Below are 26,343 nucleotides of genomic sequence, written 5' to 3' on the forward strand. Positions count from 1 at the left end.
AACTTGCCATATTGCAGTGAATCAGGAGAGCAGTTTTTAGTTTTTACCAACACATGTTCAGTGTATAATGTGTGTAAAAGGAAATCTCTTAATAAGAATGCAAGTTTTGTGCGTTCTTTTAACAATGATGATTATATCAGTGGTAACATATTTGCTGTCCTTGGGTTTAATTGGCTGAGTCACCTTCACAGCCTGTGTAGCTGATAAAGAACAGACACACCTGTGACCATAAAGCAGTTCATATCGCATGTATGACATTACCACAGCGTTTTTGCTTGGCAGTGAAGAAGCACTATAGCAAGCATATTATCACTTAAAAGCCAAAGATACAGAATTCATTAGAACAGTTGTACATTTTAATTTAAAATAACATATTTTTTGTTGCTTAGTTTACAATATAATCTAAAATATGAGGGTTGCTCCCATAGAGTTTCTGAAAGCACATAATCATGGATTTGCCATTTGCTAATATTTCTGTTCATTGATTGTAGTAGATATGAAGCAGGCTCTTAATGGTGATATGCTGAGTCATTTTATCATGAGTCATCAAATACACCCTCTTATACAGGCCATTCTGGCTCCCTGATCAATCTACTCCTGCTTTGCTCTTCAGCCTACCAGACTGTTGAGAGCCATATTGGCTATTTGTCTGTTTACCACATTCACACCAGGTGTAGGCTCATGGATGTATGTAATTCATTTAGGAGATAAAATACCAGTACTACTGTACTGTATTTCTGATTGTATTTCACTTATCAAAATGCAAAATTTGAAACCTTTAGTTACAGATATCTACAAATGAAGTTTGTCTATAATCTCATATAATTACCATTCAGGTGATGACATGTCGTTAGTCAGGTTCAAGATACTCTGTCCCCAGCATAACTCTGATGGTAACATCTTTGATTCCTGCTGATTCTATCCAAGACTGTTTTGCAATAATTTACCAAAATATTATTTTGATTTTTTTTATGTATTCTTTATAATGAGTCAATAAGATGTACTGGGTACTTTTACTTGTAGTTTTTTCTTTGTTTTTTTTTTTGTTTCTGTTTAGGCCAGTTTTTGCCTAGAGAGTGATCATACTGTTAAGAGTAAGAGGGAATGGTGAATTCTCAAATGTTTTATTTATTCTCAGCAAATTGCTTGATGTTGAACTTATTCCTATTCTTATGTATTTGACTAATGCAGCACAGCAATTATTGTAAAGGTTTCTCCCGATTATATCAAGTAATTCAAAGTATCTTCTACTGTTATAACAATACATTTTAGAATTTATCGTTACCTCGTAATTTTTACTTGCACAGCAACAACGGCAGCTGCTAGCTGTGTATTATCACTATGCTTTTGGCCAGGTTTGATGCAGTCAGTTGCATGCGTATCTCTGTGTCCGTGTTTGTACGTAATGTTTTTGTGCACATTTATGACTGTATACTCGAGGACCTCTTCTAGTTGTGATGATGCATATTTTTTGAAAAGCCTAATTTATTGACTGCTTTGTTTTATAACCCCCATTGACCGCCGACTCCTCACTTCCATTAACCAACCAGTAGGGCCCTTTAGTGATCCACAAGTGTTATAGTTTGGAGTCTTGCTTCCACTGGGGACACTTTATGTTTTTAAGGTTACCAGCAGGATTATGTTTCGTTACTTTGAGACCAGGTTTGTTGTGAATTCAAATGAATATTTATTAGATTTCTTATGAGCATTGAAGCTTAGACTTTCCCCTTTTGTACAGCGTTTGCCATTTTACCATATGAGTTAGAGCACAACCAAGCTAACAATTTGCTTGGCTGAAAACAAGCCTAGAAAAGTTTAGCTTCATCTTGAACTGAAGCAAACGTAGACTTCATACGCGACATGTCTTGATTCAATAAAGTTAGGCAAGAGCCAGGATGAATAAATTCCAGTTTTTGTTTTCTTCACAGTCATTTGCTGGTAGAGATCTGCACTCTAATTTGAAAATTACATATCAACCAAAAGATGTTAATAATATGTTATTTTTCTTAGTTACATGACTAAGCTACCATCATGTATTAGCTCAAGAACTAGGTTATTTCAGTTAACTACAAAATAATGAATGACCGGTGGAAGTAAATGAGCTGGCTGAGGAAATGTAGACTGGAGGACAGTCTACATCCTGCTGTAAATCAGAAGAACTCTAAATCTCATCCTCTAAGTGAAGGCACCTTGTTTTACTGATGGTGAATTCCCAAAAATCCTTTCAAGTGAACAAATTCAAGTGGTGGATTCAAGTGGTGGAGCGACCATATTTGCACTGATTTAAATATCTCTATTTTTACAACAAAAGTACATACTGAAAAATAAGAACATTTATTTGTCACATGTAAATGATTATTAGTTACATTTATTTATATGATGGTTTACAGAACACAAGCAACTCATTGTTTATTTGTAGGTGATGAGATACTGCATATTCACAAGATATAACACATTTATTTATAAATGTTTCTGTTTTCTTTCATTCTTGTGGTTTGTAGTATACTTTTTTTCCTGTATAATTCTGTTTGTTTTATCATACTTATCTGTGAAATTTGGAGCTGATGTCCACATAAATGTTTCCTTTTATCCACATAATTAATAACTGATGGATTTCCTCCAATATACCTTACTTAATCATCAAAGAATCACATGTACATTAAATATCTTCACATTTTGTTAAAGTCTTTGTTTTTCTTTTTTTTATCAAATAAAAAACAGTGTACATTGCATTTTATAACATATATTTATTTATAAAGTGCTGAATAAGCATAGATAGTTTAGAATATATAATCATATATTTGTCACATTAGTTTTTTTTGTACGTTGTTGTTGGTGGTACTCCTTCAGTAATGTGAAAGCTGTTATTTACATAATGTATACAAGTCCCAGGTTGGTACACCCACTTCCTACCCACGGTGGAGATGGGAGTGGTTCTGCTGGAATCATGACAGTGAGCAGGTGACGCCAGCATCCTCAGAGTGGTCACAGTTGTGTACATTCCAGGATATATGGGAGCACTCCTGCAGCGAGGCCTCCGCACCCGTGCACTTGAGATTGTCCAGCAGGATTGTTCCTGTACCGGGCCCGAAGAAAGCTTCCCCCCGAGCCACCGTGGCCTCTCCACAGCCCATTTGGCGACACACAACCTGAGCATCGGGAAGGTCCCAGGCATCATCGCACACTGTGCCCCAAGCAGAATCTGAATACATCTCCACCCGGCCCTCGCACTGGTGTTGGCCACCCACCAGTCTCAACATTCCTGTATGAACAAAGTGGTCACATAAATTCAGAGTCTAAAGGAGTTGGATTGATCTTGTGCTGGCTGAAGATATACTTAACCTACCTTCAGAGGGTGGTGTGGTGGTGGTGGCAGGTATACTTTCTGTTACTCTAAAGTCACGTCCATTTATAATGCGGTTTTCAAAAGCTAAGGGAAACAGAGGAAAGCAGAAAAACAGTGATGCTTGTGGGTCCTGGGAATACTCAGGAAGTATCAGATGACAAGAGAAACAACAAGCCTCTCTTATAATTACCCTAGTGATCAATATAGGAAGCCTCTTGCTTGGCTCCTTTGGGCCACATTACAGAGACACATTTTGCAGCAACATTTTTTGGCTTTTTTTCCCCAACAACTGTAAAAAATGTTTTTGTAATGACTTTGATGCTTATAATCCTCACTGTAGAAGGAAGAATTATGGAGACAAATAACTGAAAACCGCTGCCTTTAGCAAACAAACATACAATCATATTTTATGATCAACCTGAAACCAAGGATGTTCTGAGTAAAAGGGAGTCTGTACATGCTTTTGATTCAGCCTCGAAGAAGTGAAATTTGGCCTGCAGGCGTGCAGTGACGCTGATGTGCCTTGACTCATCCACTGTATTTTTTATGCTCTCTGGGTTGTCTCCTCCTCAGAGTACTCCAGTCATACATTGCAACTGGACAGCTAAGCAAGGGCGGGTACAGATGACTGGATGAAAAGGAAGTGTGAACTCTCAGTGGAATTGATGACTTAAGATAGAGGTTTTTGATACTGACATTGCCTCTGTACGTATGATGTATAATGTATACGTGCATGTCAGAAATGTATGTCCAATGGAACATGCTCTAATCCCACTTGGTGTCAAGCTAGGTCTTACATTCACAGATAACTCCAGCGTCTTCATGATGGCCACAGTTGTGTTGACCCCAGCCCAGGTGGAAGCACTGGGACAGCTCCAGTTCATAGCCGCTACATTCCACATTGTCCAGCAGGATTGGACCCAAACCATAGCCAAAGTAGGCCTGGGTCTTGGCTGCACTAGCCGGGCCACAGCCAAGCTGCCTACACACCACATTGGCATTGGGTAAGTCCCAGTCATCATCACACACTGTCCCCCAAACGTTTCTGTAAAGGACCTCTACACGACCCTGGCAGCTATTGTTACCATTCATCACACGAATGGATGGTTTGCCTGGACAGGAATACATCAGAGGGGTACATCGCTGAGTGTCTGTTATGATAAAATTTACATGTACTTAAAAAGCTGTAATATTCTCTGATAAGTAAAGTATCAAAACATATTGTATATGTGTTCACAAAACAGGAATCAGTTTGACATAGTTACCTCTTGTCTGGGCAGTTGTGGTAACGGTTGTTGTACTTGGAACCTTGGTGACTGGAGCTTCTGTTGCTGGAGAGAAGATTTAATGCATAACAAAATTACTTGATGGCTCAGACTACCTGATAATGGTCAGGGTGAGGTAAGTCTGTTGCACTCTTTCACCACCACGTTTCATGGCACTGTGGTGTAACTTAACACAAGGACAATGGGGGAGAAATGGCTCTCCCTGTTGGTCATTTGGCAACAGTGCACATTTCATTTCCAACTAGCAATCCAACTAAACCAACTGGACGTGCTGATGCAAAAGTCAGTCAATCAGTAAACCAGTAAATGTCTACACATAAACATCCACTGTATACTGTCTTTGTATACCTTGAGTGTTGAATGTTCCCCAGATCCCTCTCTGGATTTCTGTTGCAGGGGGTGATACAGTTGTGGATCCTGAAGAATGTTTAAATTGAAATGAAATCAGTTTCATATGTACATTACAACTACTGCTATTAATAGTTCTGCTAATACTTGTTACTAAGACTAATACTAATACTAATGCTATACCACTGCCATTGTAACTTCTCTTTGTCATCATCATTCAACATGCCCCTGAGAACAATAGAACGCCTTAAGATTTTCACCCATCTTATCCACACCTTATCATTACTGTCTGACTTATTCTCTGCAAAGTTGCTTCCAGTACAACCAGTACTATTATTATCACAACTAGTAATAATTACTAACATTGTATTTGTTTGAATGATAATAATAAATCCTGGTTTACATCCGTATGACTTGTGTTAATGCATGTTCTATGCCTGAGAGAAGCATACCAGTGCAGGTGACCCCAGCGTCCTCATGGTGACCACAGTTGTGTTTGCCCCAGCCCAGGCTTTTGCATTTAGTCAGATCTTGTTCATTGCCATAGCAGTTGACATTATCCAAGAGAACCAGGCCAGTTCCATAGCCAAAGTATGAGTTAGTATGTGCATAGATGGCGCTACCACAACCTATCTGTTGGCACACTACACGGGCATTGTTGAAGTCCCAGTCATCATCACATACTGTTCCCCATTTTCCTTTGTAGTAGATCTCCACCCGGCCCTGGCAGGTGTTCTGTCCATTCATCAGACGAATGGTGCCATCTCCTAAACCAAGAGGGAAAGGGAGGGTTATTTTTAGGGGCTCTTTCTCTACAACAAATTTATGTTCTCTGGGAATTTTTAATAGAATCTGTTAATGTTGAATTTAATATGTGCTAATTTCAGGAAACTTTAACTGCTAGAATTTATTTGTGTGGAGGAAGTGGAGGAAATGATTGAAAGACACTGATCCAGAAAAGGAGAAGGGTGTGGGCCCATACAATAGGCAATATTCTGTTGCTCTGGAAAAAAAAAAAAAAAAACAAAACAAAAAACGGGAGGGTTAAGGTGAACACCTGATATTGCACTAAGCACAGATGTTGTCATCTTATGCCTCGGCCTCAGAGAAAAACACACTTTTACATGAGACAATCTCATGTGTCCATCATTTACAAATGCTTTTCACCTGAAAGTGATCCATGAATCTGGATGCCTTCACTGCATTCCCAGTGGGTTTTATGAAGGCCACTAGAAAGTTAGCCAGATACGTCACTTGTAAACTAAATGTTCTAGTCTCTCATGACCCTCTTAGGAATTAAGCTGAAATAAACAACACGGTAACAAACCCAGCAAACAATAAAGAAGGCCTGGAATTTAAGAGGCCTTTCAGGTGTATTGTGAAGTTTCCCCAAAGATGTCCAACAGATACTTTCCACCAAACTGAAAAGCTTTTCATCTTGTGTCAAATCTCAATCAATTCAATTCATTTTTTTAATTATTCTATTTTTTAAAAAATAAATCTGACTGCATGTGTTCATCTCATAAGGAGTCTTGCATTTTGGACTGACACAATGACAAAATAAGCCACCATTCATTATTTAATGAAACCTTCACCTGCCTTTTGTAGTAACATCTGGCATCCTGCCTGATAGATTTGTGTGTTCTTTGATTTTTCACTCTACAGTGTAAAAAAACCTACTAATCAAACAAAAGAATTCTCTATAGTCAAGAAAACTTTAATAGCTTTTTTAATTGCACTGAAATGAGACATGCACACGAATAACGTTCTGATCTACTTACTCAGCAGAGAGATAATGCAGCATCTGCTGTCAAACCTTTATGGAAATCAGCCTGATTGTCATTTCAGATATTTACATTGTTGTTCTTCCTAGGACAAATGACACTTTTTCTATTCATGTGTATCTGATTTTCAAATTCCATTGTACACAATTGCATTTTTGATATCTAGAATGAACACTCTGGATTAGCACCTGCAATAGCATTCTTACAAGGAAAAACTGCCATTTCAAATGTCCTGTCGTATCCAGTAGTTGCTAGTCACAATTTTAAGGCAGATATCCAAAATAATAGAAAAATAATTCCAGATATCCATACATTTTAATACCCAGAAATGCATTGTCATGTAAAAATGTCCTTACGGATATCCACATTTCATATTGTCACAAAGAAAAGATAATCCACAAACACAAGAAATGCTATTATAGATATCTAAAATATAATTACAGATAGAAGTGGTTTTTGTGTGAAATGTGAAAATGGCTTGACATACAGAGCCAGCTGATAGGACCACTAATTGCATGGTGGTGGTGGTGGGGTGACACTCATTCAGTGCTATTGGCTTGCTGTGTAACTGGCCATTGCATGGGAACCTTTATATACAGGTGTGGTCTTTCAAAGTGAATGCTCCTCTATGTTCACCTAGCTATAGCCACTAACTGCCATTTGGTGCTGAACATTGTTCAGTGAGGTTTTTTTTTTTTATCTTTTTCAATGAAAACAGCTGCCTGCTGCAGTCGAATGACTAAACAATGGTGTGACCACTTTCACATACATTGTTAAAAATACAGTCAAAAATGACAAGTTTATGACAGTAATTTCCTCATATAGCCCCCTGTTTCTGCATATTGGCTCTCAGTCCCTATGCTTTTAAAAGAAAAGACAAATTCATCCCTTTGACGTTTCAGGCTGGCAAAAGACCAGTCTCATTTAGATAAAAGCAGGGAGCACTTACGTAAACCGGAGTTCTCTCGGGGCGGTGTGGTGCGATCCTCTAAACCTTTTGTTCCCACCACTGCTGGTTCTAGCAGCAAAATGAAAAAGGAAGCGGGAATTTTAGTCATTTGGTCCACTTTATCCAGGGTCACACATGAAGAGATGATTCACCAATACCTCAGCCAACTTCAAGTTCTATATAAGCTTTACCTTTGCAGGTAACACCCACATCCTCATAGTGGTAGCAGTTGTGGATGCCCCAGCCCAGACTATTGCACTGGCTGAGGTCTGTTTCATTTCCTCTGCAGTCCACGTTATCCAGCAGGATGAGCCCTGTGCCTTGTCCAAAGTGAGAGCTGCTGCCCATTGCCACAGCCACTCCACAGCCCAGCTGCTGACACACGACGTTAGCATCCACCATGTCCCAGTCATCGTCACACACTGTGCCCCATGAGTCATTGTAGCGCACCTCCACCCTACCCTCACACCTGTTACGACCATTCACCAGTTGCACTTTGAAGAGACAAGCAGACAGTTTCTGTCAGGGATTCTCACTGTCACATTCATTTTGCCATATGTGTTTAATCACAACTGCATTCTCTGCTCTTTGGCTGAGATGTGGATATTTAGGTTGCTACTACTGTGCTACCTCACTGAAAAATCGAAGGCCCATAAAAGCTTTACTGTGAGAGAGACAACATGGTCCAATTTAAAAAAAAAAAATCAAGCATGACTCTATTTTAATGACGGTTAATAGCAAGAAAAAAATCTTCCTGAACACAAAGAGCCACATAACTCCTTGGAAGTGAGTGAGGTGGATGCAGGAGGGCGGGAGGTTACATAGCAAATAAGTGGGGATTAGGGAAATGGAGAGCTGGGAAAGTGACCTTGTTTAAAAAGCCCCAGGCACTGATCTACCTTGTGTACTCTGTTTCACTGACACACAGCCAGCCACTGATAGGTTTGGCATGCTGTAGCCTTCATGCAGACATGCTTTTCTGAGTGTCTGGGCAGATGCAGAGGTGGAGGTAGCTCTATAGCTCATGTTTACCTTGGTACTGCGTCGTCATGTGTGTTTGCACGCCATTGGCTGAAACAGGAGGGAAGATGGCATATGAGAGAGAGAGAGAGAGTGTATGGTCAAATTATTTGTTGAAAAGAGGCCTTCCATAGTTACTCTACTCTATATCTACTATATCTATTTTCCTGTAACACTAGACTCAGACTGAAACTACAACAGGAGGCCTGTTCAGATCATGTACTGCACCAGTTACAACAGAATTACTGTATGTTGGCCTGTTAATTTCTAGCCATGCTAGCATTATAGAAGGGCAGGGCGAGTCTCTTAGGGACTATTGAGTAGATTGCTACTAAATTTGGTACAGGCATTCGTGGTCCACAGAGGATGAATCCTGCTATATTTGGTGATCCCCTGATTTTTCATCCAGTGCTAGCATGAAGTTGCCATTTGTGGTTTGAAATAAATGCTTCAAGAACTACTGGATGTATTTCCATGGCATGAAATGTATGTCACACTGACATCATCCAAATCTCCATGTACATATAAATTATACACCGGCCACACACACTCCCAAATTAATTATTTTCTGAGATTTAGAGTCCCAGTACCTGCAAAGCCAATGACACTTCCATCAGCTTCAGCTGGACGCTGACACACTAAACTAAGATGGTCACATGATACTGCTACTGATGTTACTGTCATTGCAGGTATGTTAGCAAGTTGAGGTTTAGCTCCGCACTGCTAATATTTTTCCAAGTGTCAAACTGGAGGATGTTTCAGGACTTAGATAAAGGGCAGTCTAATGCCCGAAGACTAAAATCTCAGGTTTCAGCAACTCACAAAGACACCTGAGGGATGTTTCTAACCATCACACAAAAGGGGAGTCAGTTCAAAGGCTTCTGTCTGTTTGTGAGACATGTACAGTATATACGCAAAACTAGGTATTGTAGTTTCACGGGCTGGTAATACATCTGTTTACTGTGTCACATGCAGGCTATGTCCTAGTTTGTATTCAGGGAAGACGGGTCCTGTTAAGAGTTAGTGTTAGGGTCACAGAGGATCAGATAAGTAAAATGTGATTAAATTAAAAATTACTTACTGGATACAGCACGTCTGTTTATTTTCATGTCTCCTGAAATTTGAATACAAAGAAAAATGTTAGTGAGGCACACATTTGGATATCCGTTGGCTATAACAAGAGACAAATCCAATAAGCTGGTGTCAGCACATTTGACTAAATTGCTCTCTATATATTTGTTGATCCATAATGTCCAGGGAGTGGAATTGATCCTGGCTCCCCACAAACTAAGAACAGGGCTTTTAGCCAGCTATCACTGGCAAACACAGGACACAGGCTGTGGACACAAAAACACTCATCTACAGGGTTCACTTGGAGGTACACCAGGTTCTTGAGCATAATTAAAACATCAAACATGTACTGACATAAAAGAAATCATGTCATATGTTACATTCTGTTTCAGTTTATGGCAGTAATATTTTTTTGCCATCAGAATCAACTTTTCAAATATACAGTGTGGCATCTCAAAATAATTTTGGTCTATGAACTGGAGTGGTCAGCAAAATGTTCATGATCATCCTTATATGAGTTTCAAAAGTTTTAAAAGGGAGGGCATATGAGTTTGTTGAATGACACAGTAGTACCTAACTTTAGATAACATTTGGGTGTCACTTACAGCCAACCTCTGGTCCTCAGCCAGTGCATGAAAAATTACCCCTTAAGGAAATGATATACTTCAGTAAGCTGTGCTTTCTGACATTTGTTATTGAGAGGTGCAGAACTTTTAAGGCCTATTACTTTTCCATATATATTTCACATTGTTCCTTTTAACAATAGGAGGACACCACAAATATCACTGAAGTGCTGTTCTTGAGCCACTTTTAATAAATGTAACATGATGTTACCATTTTATAAGTGCAAATGAATTTATAGATGTGATAAAAAGCCTGTATTTCAGACTGTGGTTACAAATTATCTGCTATCTCTTTACTAAATAAATGGATGTCAGTATTTATAGAAAAAAATGACACTGAATAGAAAAAATGCATTTGTTGACCTGTAGTTTTTGGACAAATTCAACTCTACTCACCGAATCGCAGCAGCACACTGACGGCCACCAGGACGAGGGATCCCAGCAGGGACACCAGGAGCCAGAGGGCCGGGTTCCAGCACCTACATTCGCTCTCCACCACACGCTGGCCTCGCATGGCTGCCTGACTGACCATCCGCCTGCAACACACACATTCACACGCTGCCATCACCAGGCTTCCCTAAGTCCAGAGCTGTACATGAACACACTTCTAAATGTACTATAGTGTAGTAGACACTTATCTTCTACTATTAAACAATCACTACTTTTTGTCCTGGTTCAGAGTAGCCTAATTATAGTATTGGATTGTTTTCTCTGAGCCTGCAGCTGTTGTTATTGTGAGGTAGTACGTATTGATGGTAGTCTGAGGTCAGGCATGTGAAACGTGTAGCTCAAAAAGAAATCGTTTCCATAGATCACGTGATGCACGTCACCCCCTGTGGACATTAGAGAGCTGTAAGGCAGTTCTCATGTGAACACTTTTCCGAGCTAGAAAGATGACAGATGACAGTCAGGCCACGTTCCCAGACATGGGAGACATGGGTATGGGCATATTTCACCAAAACATGCTGCTTTTGCAAATAAAACACCAGGAAGGAGGAATCTTGTTCTTGCTCTTTTGTAAGCACAAAATGGCTGCTGAGCACCAACCTGGCAGCAGATAACGGAGGCTGCATTGACAGTTAGATCTGAGGAAGGTTTTGCTGTTTTTTTGTTTTTTTGGTTTTTTTTTTCACTCCCGACACGATCAACAGATGTGGAAGGCTTGTGTTACAGACAGAGGCAGGCACCTGTGGAGTGTTTTTTTATGGATAACCAAGGGGATTTTCCCCTAGACAGACTATTGGGATTCACCAACAATCACTCAATAATCCGAATTAGATAGTACTTCGGTCAGACACTGAATACCCTACATTTTTCTCAAGTGAGAAACTGGGATGAATGACATTTGTCTAATACTGCAATGGAATCCAAATACTTCAGAAAATGGATGTGGGCCAAAATATACTGTAGTGTGAGGACCTAAAGAAAAAACATAAAAAGGTTTACCAAAAGAAAAAGCATATAGTAGTTTTCCTTGGGGAAGTTGGAATGACTAATTTCCAACTTCCATATTCTTTGAGAGCCAACATCCCAGAATTGAGTTGGATCATGTTATTGGGAGCATGTTGTCATGAGGAGACCGCAGTGTGGGGCTTGGCCTTGGGTTGTTTGTCTCTTCACTGATGCAGAATTCCCCCTGACCTTACACAGGAATGTGTATTAGGGGATGATGAGAGGAGAATTTGATATTGGCCCCTCGAGATAGTGGACATTCCGAGCCCAGGGGGCACAAAAAGACATTTCTGCTTTCTGTGGTCCCCATCGTCAGGCATAAACGCTGCTTCCTGCAATCTGTCACTAGAACCCTCCAAAACGCTTAGGCACCTGATGACACTGCAGGGGCGCCTCTCGTCTCCTTGGAGAGCAGGAGGCAGGGGGAGAAGAGGGGAGGGGGGGTGTTAAAATTTTGAGCCACTGTACTGTATACATAAAGTTATCTTCAGCTCGAGGAGACATAGTTGACACGCAACCTCTGTTGGGACATTGACACTTAACGGCAACCACAGAAAGAACTCTGGAGAGTGTAGTCTTCACCAGCATGTTCACTGGCCGTTGCATTGTCTCAGAGAGTGCAGCACAGAAGACCCGAGGCCCACAAAGATGTCACTGAGCATCCAATTGGGAGGTGGGCATTTTAACACCAGCTCCGCAAGCATAGCACTTGAGAACCACGGTTGTCTCATTTGCAGACTGTACCAACAAACCACTCGAAACTCTGGGACAAATGGCTCAGTTATGAGGGATGAAAAATAATCTAGTCCCCAATGTTATGTTTTTCAATACTCCATTCATAGTAGGATGTAGCGCAGATCCGCTGGGGAATAATGTTGCCTTTTGTGTCGGCTCTGCTTCCCCTCCCTTCTCACTTCCCTGCACTGAGAAATAGCTGAAAGATCTCGGCCCCACAAAAATACCCCTGAATGTCTGAGATAAACCAGAGAATGATACTGTCAGTCTCTTTAACTGATTTTATGCCATTCACACTGAGAATCAATGCATTTGTCAACCGCATGTCTGACCGTAGCCTTTTACGAGCAATATGCTTTTTCTGCAAATTCTGTTCACTTTTTTGTAAAATGTGACAAAATATGACAAACAACTTTTTGAAATTACAGAAATGCCCATAATCAGCAATAGAAATCATTTAAGGTAATAATGTAAGGTCTTAATTCAAGTATCTTACATTGCATAATAATTAACTTCTCTCCCCTCACACTATGATGAATGTGCAATCACAGCCCCCAAAAAAGTAAAAGAAAAGTTAGATATGAAAACAGAAATATCCACTGATGTGTCACAGAACCAGGTTCATGTTGAAAATGATCATGATAGATAGAAAACAAATGAATAAAGTATAAAATAAATAAATAAACAAATACATACCTGTTGTGAAAGGGTTTGTCTTCAGCACCAATAAATAAATAAAAATAAAATAGGTTTTCTCCCCCCAAAAAAGCCACTAAAATGTCCTCAGGTCTCAAATATCGGCCGACTTAATTCCACAAGTCACACAGAAAACACAGAAAGTTTGTGAGGAACTGGAGGAAGGAAACTCAGAGTATCCAATGCAACTTGCTTAAGGTCTTTCATCTCCTTAACCCTGCTTGACTATAAGTACCTGGCTTCAGTGACTGGGATTACGTAAAACAATAAATACCACAGCATTGTATGTTAATATTCTAACGCCCTGTACCTGTCTATGGTTAAAAAAAGCAGGTGGGGCAAAAGAAAAAAAAAAAGGACAAAGACAATGAAAGCTAACCCTTCACTGGTACCCCCGCATCTCCAGTTTCAGGTAGCGCTCACAGAAGGTGCGGTCCGGCTCATCTCTGCACACACTCGCAGAGAGAGAAACAAGGCTGTGGCTCAAGTCCTGTGTGTGTGTGTGTGTGTGTGTGTGTGTGTGTTTGCACTGGACTCTCCCACACAGAAGAGCTCTAAAGTAAAACACTGTGCAATTATGAAGTAATGAAAGTTACTATCAGAAAGTTGAACACAGTATTTCTTGGAGAGTTTTGAAGGTTGTAAAATCCTCAGGTTAAGGCATAAAGTTATGCTCAGAGAGGGCTCAGATTTGACCTTTAGAAATTACAAAAGCATCTCAGAAATCAGTTTGATTGTTATAATCTCTGTGTGTTACAAAATGATCTCAATCTCACTGAAAGAAATTGCTCTAGAGGTTACTCTATTCTTTCTATTCTGTGAATTTCTACACTCTACCTTTCTAAAAACCCTCTCCCCTGAGCCAGAAAGAAGCTGGTTATGTTTCACACATGCAAGATATTCACACACACAAGATACTCTAGTTCTTTCAGTTGCATGTATCCTTACAAGGAAAAGCCTGGGGCCTCTCTGAATTGTGCAGCAGACGAATTGCAATTGCTTCCAAACACTAATCCTTCCTGAGCCGCGGAGAAACATGCAGGCTGTCCGTGGCCATTGACAGGGTTTTTAAGGACCAATTCAGTACTCCTTCCTGAGGTGTCACCTGAATCAGCGCTTGGGCCAAAATACAGGGATTCTGTTACGCTAAGCTAATTTTCTGAACCCCCAGGTTAGGATTGAGGAAACACAGCACCTTACAGCCAAAGCTACAGATTTACTCGCAGCTTTGTCTTGCCTTGAAAACTTTATTTTAATTTTGCATCCTTTATCTCCACTCAAGTTCTATGAAGCTGGTACCGGAACTTGTTTACCTCAACATTAAACATGTTTTGTTTCAAGCTAGAACTAACAAATATGAATATAGAGTAAAAATTTGTATCAGTGTGGTTGTTCTGCTAACTTGAAAATTGTTGCATGGTATGTAGCACTGTGTGAGTATAATAACCACAGTTACTGTGAATATATGTCAGCCATCACTGACATCACTACTCACTGAGCTATTAGAGTGAAGTAATTACTTTCAATTTATTTCCTTTGTTACTTTTTAATTTTTACTTGAATGGGACAGTTCACACCAAAATAAAATATATTTTTCTGCTTACCTGTTGTGATATCTGGACTGTTGAGTGTGAGTTGGAAAAACAGCTGATATCTCCAAAACTCAGCAAATTGCAACAAGAACACAGATCTACGTGGCTAAAAAGGACTCCAGATAAGCCTACATTGGCTAATTTCTTGAACACTTGGGGGCAGTGGAAACAAGCTATAAACACAACGTTGACATGTTATCGCTTAATGAAATTGTAAGCCAACAACTGCACTTTAAAACAAGCAGTAGATACTGAGCAGTGGTAGCATTCATTTGTAGCCGCTCTGTTCTTTAACTCCAACCCCTGAGGGAAACATCTGACTCTTCAACTAATTCTCCACTGTGGTCACCCGTCGATCTCTGCCGTGTCTGCTGTTTGTGTGGTGCTGGGCAGGAACTGGACTATGAGTGTACCAGAGCTTTTTTTTTTTTTTTAATCACAAAAACATCTGCCTAAAAGTCATGAGATCCATTGCTAATGTTAAAAAGCATGGATTATAGTTGCAGTCTCCTTTCCAACATGTAGGCCTTCATACACAAATTTAAAAAAAAATGTACAATGCAGTAACTTGCAGTAAAATCATGTTACACCTGCTGCAGAAGTTGTGAATACAACATTACTGTATTTTACTTACTGTACTAAACTCATTATCTGTTATCTAGAAGAGAAACCAGCTGCTTCTCATTCATTATTATAAACAGAAACCAGACTGAACATTAAATGTGAAATGAAAAGCTTCAGTGCATCCTAAGAAATGTTCATACCAGGTAGTGTTTCTCTTCCTTTGTGACTTCTCTCTCTGCTGCACAACATGAAAACATTGCTGGCTCATTAAGCCCACAGTAACCATGATAACTATTGTGATGTCTCACAAAAATATCCTTTTATCTTCAGTCTTTTTTAATATGGCTGCCTGGCGTTTTTGCTGTCTTGTAGCAGATGAAAGTGAATATGCAGCTCACAGTCACAGCTGATGTGTTATCTATAGGTGACATCCCTTCTTTGTTCGTGACAGCATGTGTTGGAGGCTTCACGTGTTACTGGATGCAAAGATTGCCAGCTGTGCTAAAACACACGATGATGTCGAGATGGTCAGCAGTGATTAGCTACAGCATGAGCCTGACCTGCTGATGTGTGCCTTTAAGAGCCTTGAAAAGCAGTCTCTGTCAGATACATGACTGTATTATTTCCCTTCTCATTTCTTCACATTGTATTGTTAATTAATGTTTTGTATTGCAACGTTACCTTTAAGGCCACATGCAATAGCAGTTAAAATCAAAACTGTGTTTCAGTTCATCATCCTGTTTGATATATTTGTTGCAATTACTAAAAATAAAGTAGCTCAGATGTTTACACTAGTTTGTGGGACAGTTAATAGGGATAAGATGAAAAGAGGAATTAAAATTACCACAAACAAAAGGCACGAAGGAAGAAAAGACTGAAAGAAGTCCAGTCTCCTCATCTCCCAGATGAATTTCTGAGCAGAGGCACACACAATGTGAGCAAAAGGGCCATTCTCAGTTGGGAATTATGAAGTTTCTGGAAAAGAAGTCTTGTTAGTGTGTTGAGGATTTGGCGAGGTCAGCCATTGTATGTGTTCTTGGAGTCTATTTTACATAACTTCAATTGTGCTGCCTGGGAAGAGAAGCAAGTTCATGGATAACCTGGAGTTATATGCCAGGGTGTACAGCTCTCACAATGATGTGAGTTATGTAAAGTTCCATAGTTATGAGGGTCTTGAATTTATACTTGACACAAATAGTGCAGCACGACATCCTGTTACCTTTGTCTTCTTTTAAGTGGGTCGTGAAGACAGGTAGTATTTGGTGTCAGAGGTGGTGACGACTGTGACACAGTTCACAAATACGCACACGGCAAGACTTCCAAAATTCCAAAGTTCTTTTATCATAATTTAACCACAGTGGTGAGTTGTGTGCATAAAATATAGGATCAATAAATAATAAATAAATAAAGGTAATCTGACAGAGTTGTTTTATAGATTTCAGTAACAACATAACATAACCTCTAAATTATTATGGGAAAGGTAAGGCAATGCCAGTGCCATGCAGAATGTTTGTTTGAAGCCTTATGCTCCATCATAGTGCCAGCATGCATACTGAGTCGCACAAATGTCAGGGAATAAAAACCTTGAAAGAGAATCCCGCACATGCCTCTGGTCATTTGGTAAGAGCATTTCAAGTTCTGACAGTTAATCATCACGTAGAGTCGAAGATAAAGGCAGAATATGAAAACTAATGCAAGAACACATACCAAAAGATATGCTGAAAATAGTCAAGACATGCACATGATGGTTGTTCAATACAGAAATTATTATTTTACAAAAGTCATATGTGCCGAACATATTGTATTAGAAAATAAAGCAGCAGAAATGTGCATACATCAAGTGCATGACTTTCAGGTCATAAGTACAGAAGCAGGGCAGGTGCAAGAGGTGTGCAGATGGAACATTTGCTTCAGTTTAACATGCATGTACAAATCACAGTCAAGGCAAACCTACTGAAGCTACATAGTTATCTATTTGCCAGGAAGTCTGTATTGCTGCAGATGTACGTACTGTTAGAGACAAACTGTGTTGAATGATTAAGGACCAACAGTCTCTGTGGTTTCTGCAGTGCATTCGCTCTCCTTCAGTCTCTGTTTCTGCCTCTTCCCAACAGCCTGTCACACATGAGCAGACAGAGATGGAAATAAGAGAGGGAGCGGCCCAAGGACACCCTGATAACACAGATAGTTTGCTGAATCTATCTCTGTCTCTTTCAACCTGACAATGAACACAAACCATTAGAGACATAGTGCACCTGCGTTACTGGTGTAAAATGAAGAAGACTACAAAATACAGGCTTATTTTCCAGCCTCCAGAAATGCCACCCAGTGGTCAGATAAGGTATGCTTTGCTTTCTTTTATGGGTTCTGGCAACATGATATTGAAAAGGTATGTACATACCTTTGAGGATTTATACATTTCAATATCATTGGCTTTGCCAAATAATTCTCAGGAAGCATTTTATCATTTATCAGGGATCATATTATACAGTGCATTCCTGATATATCATGCAGAAAGTGAGAATAGTGAGATACAGCACTGGGATTACTGCAGGAGTAGCAATCAAATATTAGACAAAATGCACATTGTAAAAAGAAGGACATAACTACCAGACAGTGATAAAGCATTACCATGATCAGTAAGTGTAAAAACATAAGGTATTCGATTTCTGATAAAAAAAAGAAAAGAAATGAAAGCTAGTCCTCACTGATTAGATGGCGTAAAACGATGCCAAATCAGGGGGCTATTAAAATCAAGAAGATGTCATGGTGGTATCTGCACCGTCTCTCCTTGTCCTGCCTCCTCATTAGCAACTCGCTTGGCACACCTGTGCTTCGTTTCCTGTTTGGCTTTCTGTAGCATGTTTAGACCCTGGGCTTGTTTCCTCTGTCTACTCACTTGCATAGCTTTACTGCCATAATTTTCAGCCATCCCTTAATCCTGTTTCCTGTCTTTTTTTCCCTTTACATCCTGTGTGCCTTGCAGCGGTCTCCACAAGCATGACTTTGAACTTTGATTTAGCAAACTTATTTTCAGCCCAGCCTGCTGTGTTCTGTTTGCTGTTTTTCTCCATTCCATGTGCCACAAAAACTGTGTCACAGAGGACTTTGTGTTGATGCTGTTGAGGCCATTTTAAAAAACTGCTGCATGCAATAAAACAATCACCAGTTGTTGTCTTATACATTGAATTTTCTTCCGCAAACCTCAATCTGCATTGAATTGACGGCAGCACGGAGCAGGACAGGAAGAGACTGAACAAGTTGGACAGGAGGGCCATTCTTTTTATTTTTTTTCAAAAAAAATCATCCTATATAATGATCCATCTGATCAGGATAAGAAAATCTAAGCCAATTTACAAACCTTAACAACTCTGCAGTAGCAGCCTGTCACCACTAGTGGTCATCCTTCACATACTGTGTGGTTGGATCCATGTTTTTGTTGCCTTCATGGAAGGGCTGGTAATACTAGATTACTGTAAAAACGGCCATGAACAACTCAACAAAACGTTTTTTAACTAGTCAGTTTAAGAGTAGAGGAAAGCGTCATCGGATGGAATTGTATTAACGTAAATCATAACTCTTCGAGGACAGATTATTGAAAACTTTGATGAATGATCGTTTTACTATTGTAGGGCTATGCAAGTCTATCACCCCCGACTTTCAAAATTACATGAATATTTTGTTTTGGTCATTAAAATGCGAAGCAACTCGCATATTTATCATACATTTTATATTTTATTCATACATGTGTTTACATTTATCTTGCAAATCTATATTTTATGCAGCTGGTCTTTAAAATGTGACGACGAGGCGCAGTGAAGGCAGCACCGTTCCTGGACGGGCCAGCACAATGACGCTGGCCACAGCCTCGATGTATGTGTGACACTGGTCCCTGACAGATAAACAAACCCCTTGTTGCATGGCTCAATGGACCTTTAACAATTAACGTTATCAGTCTCTCTGGTGCTAGAAAGATCATGCTAATGCCGAACAGAGTACCTCGGTTGACAGAAAATGGCTCTATTGATGAAAAGTTAACCGTTAAAGTTGAGTCCGCTGAGAGGTGAGTTTGATACAAGTTGTAGCTAGAAAATTGTTAGCTAACACTTGCTAACAAGCCTTAGTAGCTAAGTTAGTAGTCAGGACCTGTTGCAGCTCCAGATTAACATACTGTTATTCACGTTGTTTAAAAGCGTTACCTACATTGGAATCAGGTATTTCACCACATAATCGTTTGCTAAATTAGGCTAGTTAATTAGCCACGGACCGAAGTGTCCATCCTCTGTAACATGAGCCGTGAAACAGCGCCCATATGGGAAAAGCTAAATTGAGATGGTGATGGGGGGAATTGACTGTGATAGCTAACTAACGGTGTGTTCCTGTTAGCCCGTTTCACTGGAAGTTCACCAGTCCACCAGCATCCTCAAATGCTCCTGAGCACAAGCTTCATTAATCGCTTCCCATACTGAATAAATTGTTTTGGTAATAGTTTTCTTGCATTCATCTCTTTATAGGTGGTCAGTTCAAGATACAAGATAATTTCATTAGAACGCAGATATGTACAGCGAAATGTTAGTTGTAGTCCCTTTATGCTTCTCACAAAATAAAGTATAAATGAATTAGTAAGTGAGTTGTCTGCTATACTTCTGTATTATATGAACGTCTGTTTATTAAGCCAGGTTTAGAATAAACTGAAAATAACAAGCATAAATACAATCATAATTTGCTTGGTAGGACATCAGTAATAAACATTTCTGATTCAAGTTATGTGTTGGTTGGACTTAACATAGCCTGGGCAGCTGTTGCCTCAGATTTACTTGTTCCTCACTCCATAGGGAAGCTCCTCCCTCTAACAGGGAGGGCTGATACTGTGATCATCAACTGTGCATTAACCATGCTGCGAACATTACATTTCAAGTAATTACATTCATCTAAAACATTTTAAAATAACTGACAATATTCTCCAATGCTCTTACACCCTCCACTGTCTCATCTTTCCAGTGACCTGGTGTGATAATTGCATGCTGCATGTCTGATAACCACCCATCACCCACCTCCACCTCCTCTCAGTTCTTTTGAAATGAATATGTGTCGCCGCTCCTTGCATGTTGTGCTGTGAGTGTGTCATCATGAGGAACGGCAGTGATAACCCTCTGGCACTGTCATCCAAGAAACCACGCCAGGGCCAGACGGGCTACAGACAAGAGCTAGAGAGGCTGCGTGCTGATTTGGAAGCAGAGAAGAAGCAAACACAGCAGGCCAGTGGTCACCTCTCTGTCGAGCTCAGGCATCTGCGGGAAGAAGCTGAGAGGGAACAGCGGAGGGCCGTGAGGGCGCTGACGGCCAGGCGAGGGTGCCAAAAGGACAGGTTTTCTATCAGACACTGGCTGGCTAAGGAAGCGAGCATTGTAAACAGTGGAACAAACAGTAAAGTTGAGTCCACAGGGAAAGAGTTTCTTTCTTTGTGCAATGGAGAAACATATAAAAAGCTGGAGCAGTTGCTGCTGACACTGTTTGAGAACATAAGTGGTAAGCAGCCAGTCCATAAATTGCATCACAAGCAGGAATTGGAGCTAGAAAAGGCCATCTTTCTCTGCCACCTGCTCGAGGCTCATGGAAGACTGTTACAGGGGAGGCAGAGAGCAGGACACCCCAGCAACGTTTTTAAATGCCTCCCAAGAAAGCCACCTCAGGAGGACAGCAGTAACTCCTGTCAGACAAAGCCTCTCCTAACCTTGCCACAGCGATCTCACAGTGCCTCCCACTCATTTAAGAGGAAAACTAAATCAGATCCGGGCCGGCTCCCTTTAGGGAGGACCGTTTGTACAGCTGACCCCTGCACCACCGCCGCCTTGGACACCTGTCAGAGCAGCTCTCTGAAAATTTGTCACCCTCACAGCTCTCCCCATGCAGGCTGGGGCAACCAGCCCCCCTGCTGCGCTGAGTCCTCTGGGTCAGATGAGATACTGCCTTCCCAATGCATGGACAGAAACATGGAGGTAAGTTATTTCATATTTCCAAATTCCATACATGATTCCAAAATTAAATAGAATGTCTTCAAGTAAGTTAAGTATTGCTGGCATTTCTTATACATTAGACTAAGAAACTGTTTCAGTGTGCACTTTGAGGCTTTTGTTTGCACTGTTTCATATTCATATGAACTATGACACATTTGTGGTAATACAGTTTTACAGTGGCGAACCGTGCATTTGGTACCTGAGCCTTCAGTGGGGACATACCTGAGTCCACCTCTTAATACAACCATCACGTCGCAATTAATAAAAAAACACTGATACTGTCCAAAAACGCAATATGACAAGGCGTGGCATTAGAGAGAGAGGAATTTCGCGTGTTGAGGATTACCATTATTAATACAACAAGAAACACAGTTAAGACAACTCCAAACCTCTACACTACAACCGCAACTGTGCCATGTACATCATCTGGAGCAGATCAGAACTGCTAGTCGGCACTTGGCTGTGACTTTTGCTCTGACCAACCAATCAGAGGACGGAAGAATGCTGACGCTTCACACAGACATCTTGCTGGCCCTTGGTTAAAGAAACAGTCAGTGGCTAATACAGTTTAAATTGTGTGGGCCAGCACTACTGATTCTGAAGGCTCTGGGCAGATTAGACTGACATGGCAACACATAAAGGCTGAAATCTGATTGGACAAAAATCGAACATCCCCATATACATACTGGAAGTGGTGCAGTCGAGAGAAATGCTACGAAATGAAGTGAATAAACTGCTGGGAATAAATGAATACAATTTCATGGAACAAATAATAGAATTTAGGTTGTAAATGTAGGTCAGTGCTTCTGATAGTGTTTAGGCCAGCAGAGAAGGCCTTGCTGGCCCTGATGGCCTGCCGCTGTACTTTTAACTGTATGTTTTATAGCCAGTTGGGTGCATTTTTAATAAGATCCTTAATATATATATATATATTTAATATGCCAAGTGACATTATAACCTCTTCTTTTTAATTGTTTTGTCACATAGAAAGGCCGGTACTACCCATAAGATAGAATGACTTCAAATCTTCTGTGCCATTAGAGGCAATCCTCATGATGTGAAATAAACATTCACACAAACACATCCAGTTACTTTAGACTTAAAGCATGACATAAGACGCACAGACGTAATACACTTTGTCTATGTAAACTTATGAGGCAACAAGAATGAATTGACAAAGAACTAACAGCAGATATTTCTATTATAAACAATAACAACTATTATTCCATGCATACTGATTAATCTGTTTCTTTCATATCAAAACACCTGATTTGTATTGCAATGGAGTTTTGTGTATTTTTGAATTGTAAATTAGCCTCTCATTTTCCTCATTACTGGAGCTAAATGCAAAAAATATAGATGTAGACACACAATAGTTTCGACAGAAGCTGTTCATCCCAGTCATTGTACAGGAAGGCTAAGCTGCTAACTAACACCTTGATCATCAAATCAAAACTGATTCATTAAAACTGATTTAGCACAAGCTGCATCACAGAACATAGCAAAACCTTATTTACTGCAAATTAATTACCGTATTTATCGGTAAAAACTGTATGCCAGTGTAGTGAAAACCTACATAGCAAATGGTTCTGATCATTCAGTAACTTAGACATCATCATTCATTCATTCAGTACCAAGTGTGTGGTGTTCTTTTCAGGGAGCAGCAGTAAGATGGAGAGCTAAACTGTAAATGGTAACAAATACCATAAACAACTCAACAAGACTGTGGCAAATACACTCACATTAGTACCACTAAAGGAGAACCAGACACTAACTAATGTTGCAGCCTTTTTAGTTGACATTATGATGCAGCATATGTAAAACCATTTAACGTGACTGTGGTGGCGTATGTGTGAGGAGAGCTGTGCAGGATGTGAGCAGAGGGTAGGGGTTAGCATGTGTGGGTGGATCTGTTGTGTTGGAGTGGCAGAAGTGGGTCAGTATGTTTCAGTCTCTTGAATTTTGGATCAAGTTTTCATAGAGAGGAAATTGAATAATTAATCAAAGCTTGAACTGTGTCTAAACAGCAGTGCCCAAACCTCATATTTCTTGCACAGCTCTGCTAAGGCATCCCTTTTGTTGCCACAGCAACTGGCCGCAGAGAGAAGTCAAGGTGTGCTGTTGGAAATCACTGAAAACAAGAATAGACTGACTAATACCTTTCTTCTGTCTGTTTAATTTGTCTCAGTTTTGCACTTTTTAAGGTGTGTAAAAACAAATTACTGCACTGTAATTCAAGTTTACTGTATCTTTATTTATTATATAAACATGCCAATTTGACATTCCAGTAGTCTGCCACCTTTTTTAATTTTAAAATAACAAGTCATGTTATGTACAGAGAACATGCTGTGATGTATGTACAACATGTTTATAAAACGTTAAATGAGATTCTGTATCTGAAAAAGTTTTGCATATCTAATTCACTAGGAGAAATATGATTATAATAACTAAGAGCAAACTTAACAAAAACAATATTAACTACCTTTGAAAACCAATGAGTATTTTGATAAAACAAAGAAAGCACTTATTTGTATTGTGTGATATGACACAACACAGCAGGCGAAGAAGAGGCGAGGAATGGCTTGTTATGACAGCACCCAACAGCGTTTGAATCTGCCTGTAGGTGTGATTGGAACTAACAGCTATTGAAAGTGTTTGCTGCTCCGAATGTTCCTCCCTGTGCACGTTTAATAGATTTTATGTGACAGGTAAACAGACGGGGGAGACATTGTCAAGTTGTCAGTGTGATAAGATGTCAGTATAAGTGAACCATCATGGACCTGGCTGCTTTTGCTGTTTGACGTACATTGCATTAGACTTTTTCTATGCTCAGTGATATTTTTATTGAATTTAATATATGTGTGCTGTGTACATCATGTGATAAGAAGCCTTGCTGGTGGCAGTAGTCATGTGTGCAGCAGTAATCTCACATTTTTTGTTCTTTGTGGCTTGTTTTGAGAGATTCTCTTTTGTAGATTCTCTGGAGCAGAACAGAAATACTCAGTTTCAGTCTTTAGGCTGCCAATGCCATGGTGTTGTGAGCACGCTGTTTGTTTGCGTGAAAATGATGATAGACAGTTAAGGAAAAATGGATATCACTTCTATTTTAGAGAGAGTCACTTTACATGTAACAGTCCCGTGTTGACTACACTGGTATTTTACCAGAAAAATGTCAGTTAATTGCTGCAAAATGTCGTTTTTGTGTTTTGTTTTGTTTTGTTTTGTTTTAATTTTGCTGCAACCAGCTTTGGGTGACCTTTGAAGGAACACAATATTGACTGTTTTTCTTAATCGAAGGAGCCAGACTAAAGCTTCAGCAAACACAGAAGCTACAAAGTAGTAAAATATGTTTTGACCACAACATTTCCCATTACTAGTAAATAAACAAACATGATCCCGAAGGCACTTTAAGATAGCAAGTGGTTGCCACCACAGCCTTCATTTTTTCCAGGCCAAACACAGCTGAACAACTGCAAGGAGAGAGAGCTGATGCCACTCATGTGAACATGACTGGCTGTGTGCTGTTTGAGTCGATGATGATTGAACTTTTTTTCAACTTTGGACCAGGGATGCTTTGATTCACCACGGCAGGTGATTGGATATACGATGTAACATGACCAGTCTATATTAATTCCAGTTTTCTATGTCAGTGTCATTTTAAAAAAGTTTATGTGCTACTCGTTGCATTCATTCATCCACTCCATGTTCTCATGTTGCATTACATGAAAATGATCCCAGTGAGTTCCATGCTGTAGGATACACGGATGTGAAATGTGGTAAAAAAGAGAGCACTGGTCTGGTTTGTGGTTTCCACTCTCAATGCAAGGACTAATTTAACTGGTATTTAAGTTCCTAAATGGTGCACATCTTCACCAGCAGTAAACGTACATATCAACTGACAAAAACTGTTTTTAGAGCGACAGCATTTATAATATTATCTATTAATCTAGTTATATTGCTAGTCCTTTCCTCTACTTTAAGCCACTAGCAGCTTTATTTAGCTACTTAATGATAAGGTTAGAGTAGGTGGATAACAGCAGCCTGTAGTGATGGTACTTGTTACTGTGTACCTATTGCAATGGAGTTGCACCCTGTTGTCTCAAAATCGCTTTTTAAGGCTTTGATGTGATCATTAACCTCTGTTAGTTGAAAGGATTTATTAAGCAGCCTTGCTCATTTGATGCTCAAAAAGAAGGAGTCAGGCTAAAGTAATTTGATGTGACAGAGTTTACCTTTTGCAGCATCAGACCTCCAGCTTTATGTTCTTTAATGTCTGTGTCCAAGGCCAAATGACTAAAACATGAGGAGCATTCCTCACCATGTCAGACATTTGTTTCTCTGGGGCACAACAGCAGTAAAACATTCAAATTAGTCTGGACTGGACACACTTGTTCCTCTGCCTGCCTCCTGCAACCTCCCTGTGTTGCAGTGTGTACTGCCTCTTGAACAATCAATAGACAGCCAACATCATTCCAGCGTCATCTCTATGGAAACGAGCTCCAGTCATGGTGATGATTGGGCCCCGTCTCGAAGCCTGCCTTTTTGTGATAGGACGATGGAAGCAGTCCTCCCTACCCCCCTCCTCTCAGCGACACTCGCCGTCTTACACACACATTTTTCCCTTCGTCCTCTTTCTTCACCTTTATGGCGCTGTAAGCAAGATGGGATTAACCAGCCTGTCGGGTCTTATTGCATCTGGATGAAATACTTTTTGACACAGCAGCAGCAATGAGAACAGACTCACAGCTTCAGAGTCAACATGCCACCCACATCTCAGCCCTACTGAGAGAATGAGGACAGAAGAGGAAACCTGTTAGTTAGATCATTCTCTTGTTTTTTTTGTTTTTCCTCCACTGCACA

The 26,343-nt window shown here is 40.0% G+C and overlaps 2 protein-coding genes and 1 long non-coding RNA gene across 12 annotated transcripts in view; 1 reads left to right on the forward strand and 2 right to left on the reverse strand.

The window, feature by feature from the left end:
- Positions 1-2,274: 2,274 nt before the first annotated feature.
- LOC124071048 (scavenger receptor cysteine-rich domain-containing group B protein) lies at positions 2,275-10,976 on the reverse strand. Its single transcript, XM_046411478.1, is given in 11 exon segments — positions 2,275-3,262; positions 3,347-3,583; positions 3,936-3,950; positions 4,144-4,458; positions 4,612-4,677; positions 4,981-5,049; positions 5,433-5,747; positions 7,714-7,773; positions 7,905-8,248; positions 9,811-9,847; positions 10,824-10,976. Coding segments are annotated over 11 exon segments (1,911 nt in total). The 5' UTR covers positions 10,960-10,976; the 3' UTR covers positions 2,275-2,945.
- A 6,237-nt stretch (positions 10,977-17,213) lies between these two features.
- LOC124070751 lies at positions 17,214-18,348 on the reverse strand. Its single transcript, XR_006845237.1, has 2 exons — positions 18,175-18,348; positions 17,214-17,581 (listed from the first exon to the last, which is right to left on the reverse strand). It is a non-coding gene; the product is annotated as an uncharacterized LOC124070751 (long non-coding RNA).
- Positions 18,349-19,309: 961 nt separating this feature from the next.
- The window catches only part of LOC124070351 (RIMS-binding protein 2), a 59,950-nt gene continuing 52,916 nt past the window's right edge, over positions 19,310-26,343 (forward strand). For all 10 annotated transcript variants that reach the window (XR_006845176.1, XR_006845177.1, XM_046410180.1 and 7 more), the window contains exons 1-2: positions 19,310-19,529; positions 20,468-21,465. Coding sequence is in view for 8 of the 10 variants with exons in the window: in XM_046410180.1 (XP_046266136.1) it covers positions 20,572-21,465 (894 nt within the window). In the remaining 2 variants the exon portion in view is untranslated. The remainder of the gene's footprint in view (positions 19,530-20,467; positions 21,466-26,343) is intronic.

Source organism: Scatophagus argus, chromosome 14 (assembly GCF_020382885.2).
Source record: "Scatophagus argus isolate fScaArg1 chromosome 14, fScaArg1.pri, whole genome shotgun sequence".
Classification (NCBI taxonomy): domain Eukaryota; kingdom Metazoa; phylum Chordata; class Actinopteri; family Scatophagidae; genus Scatophagus; species Scatophagus argus.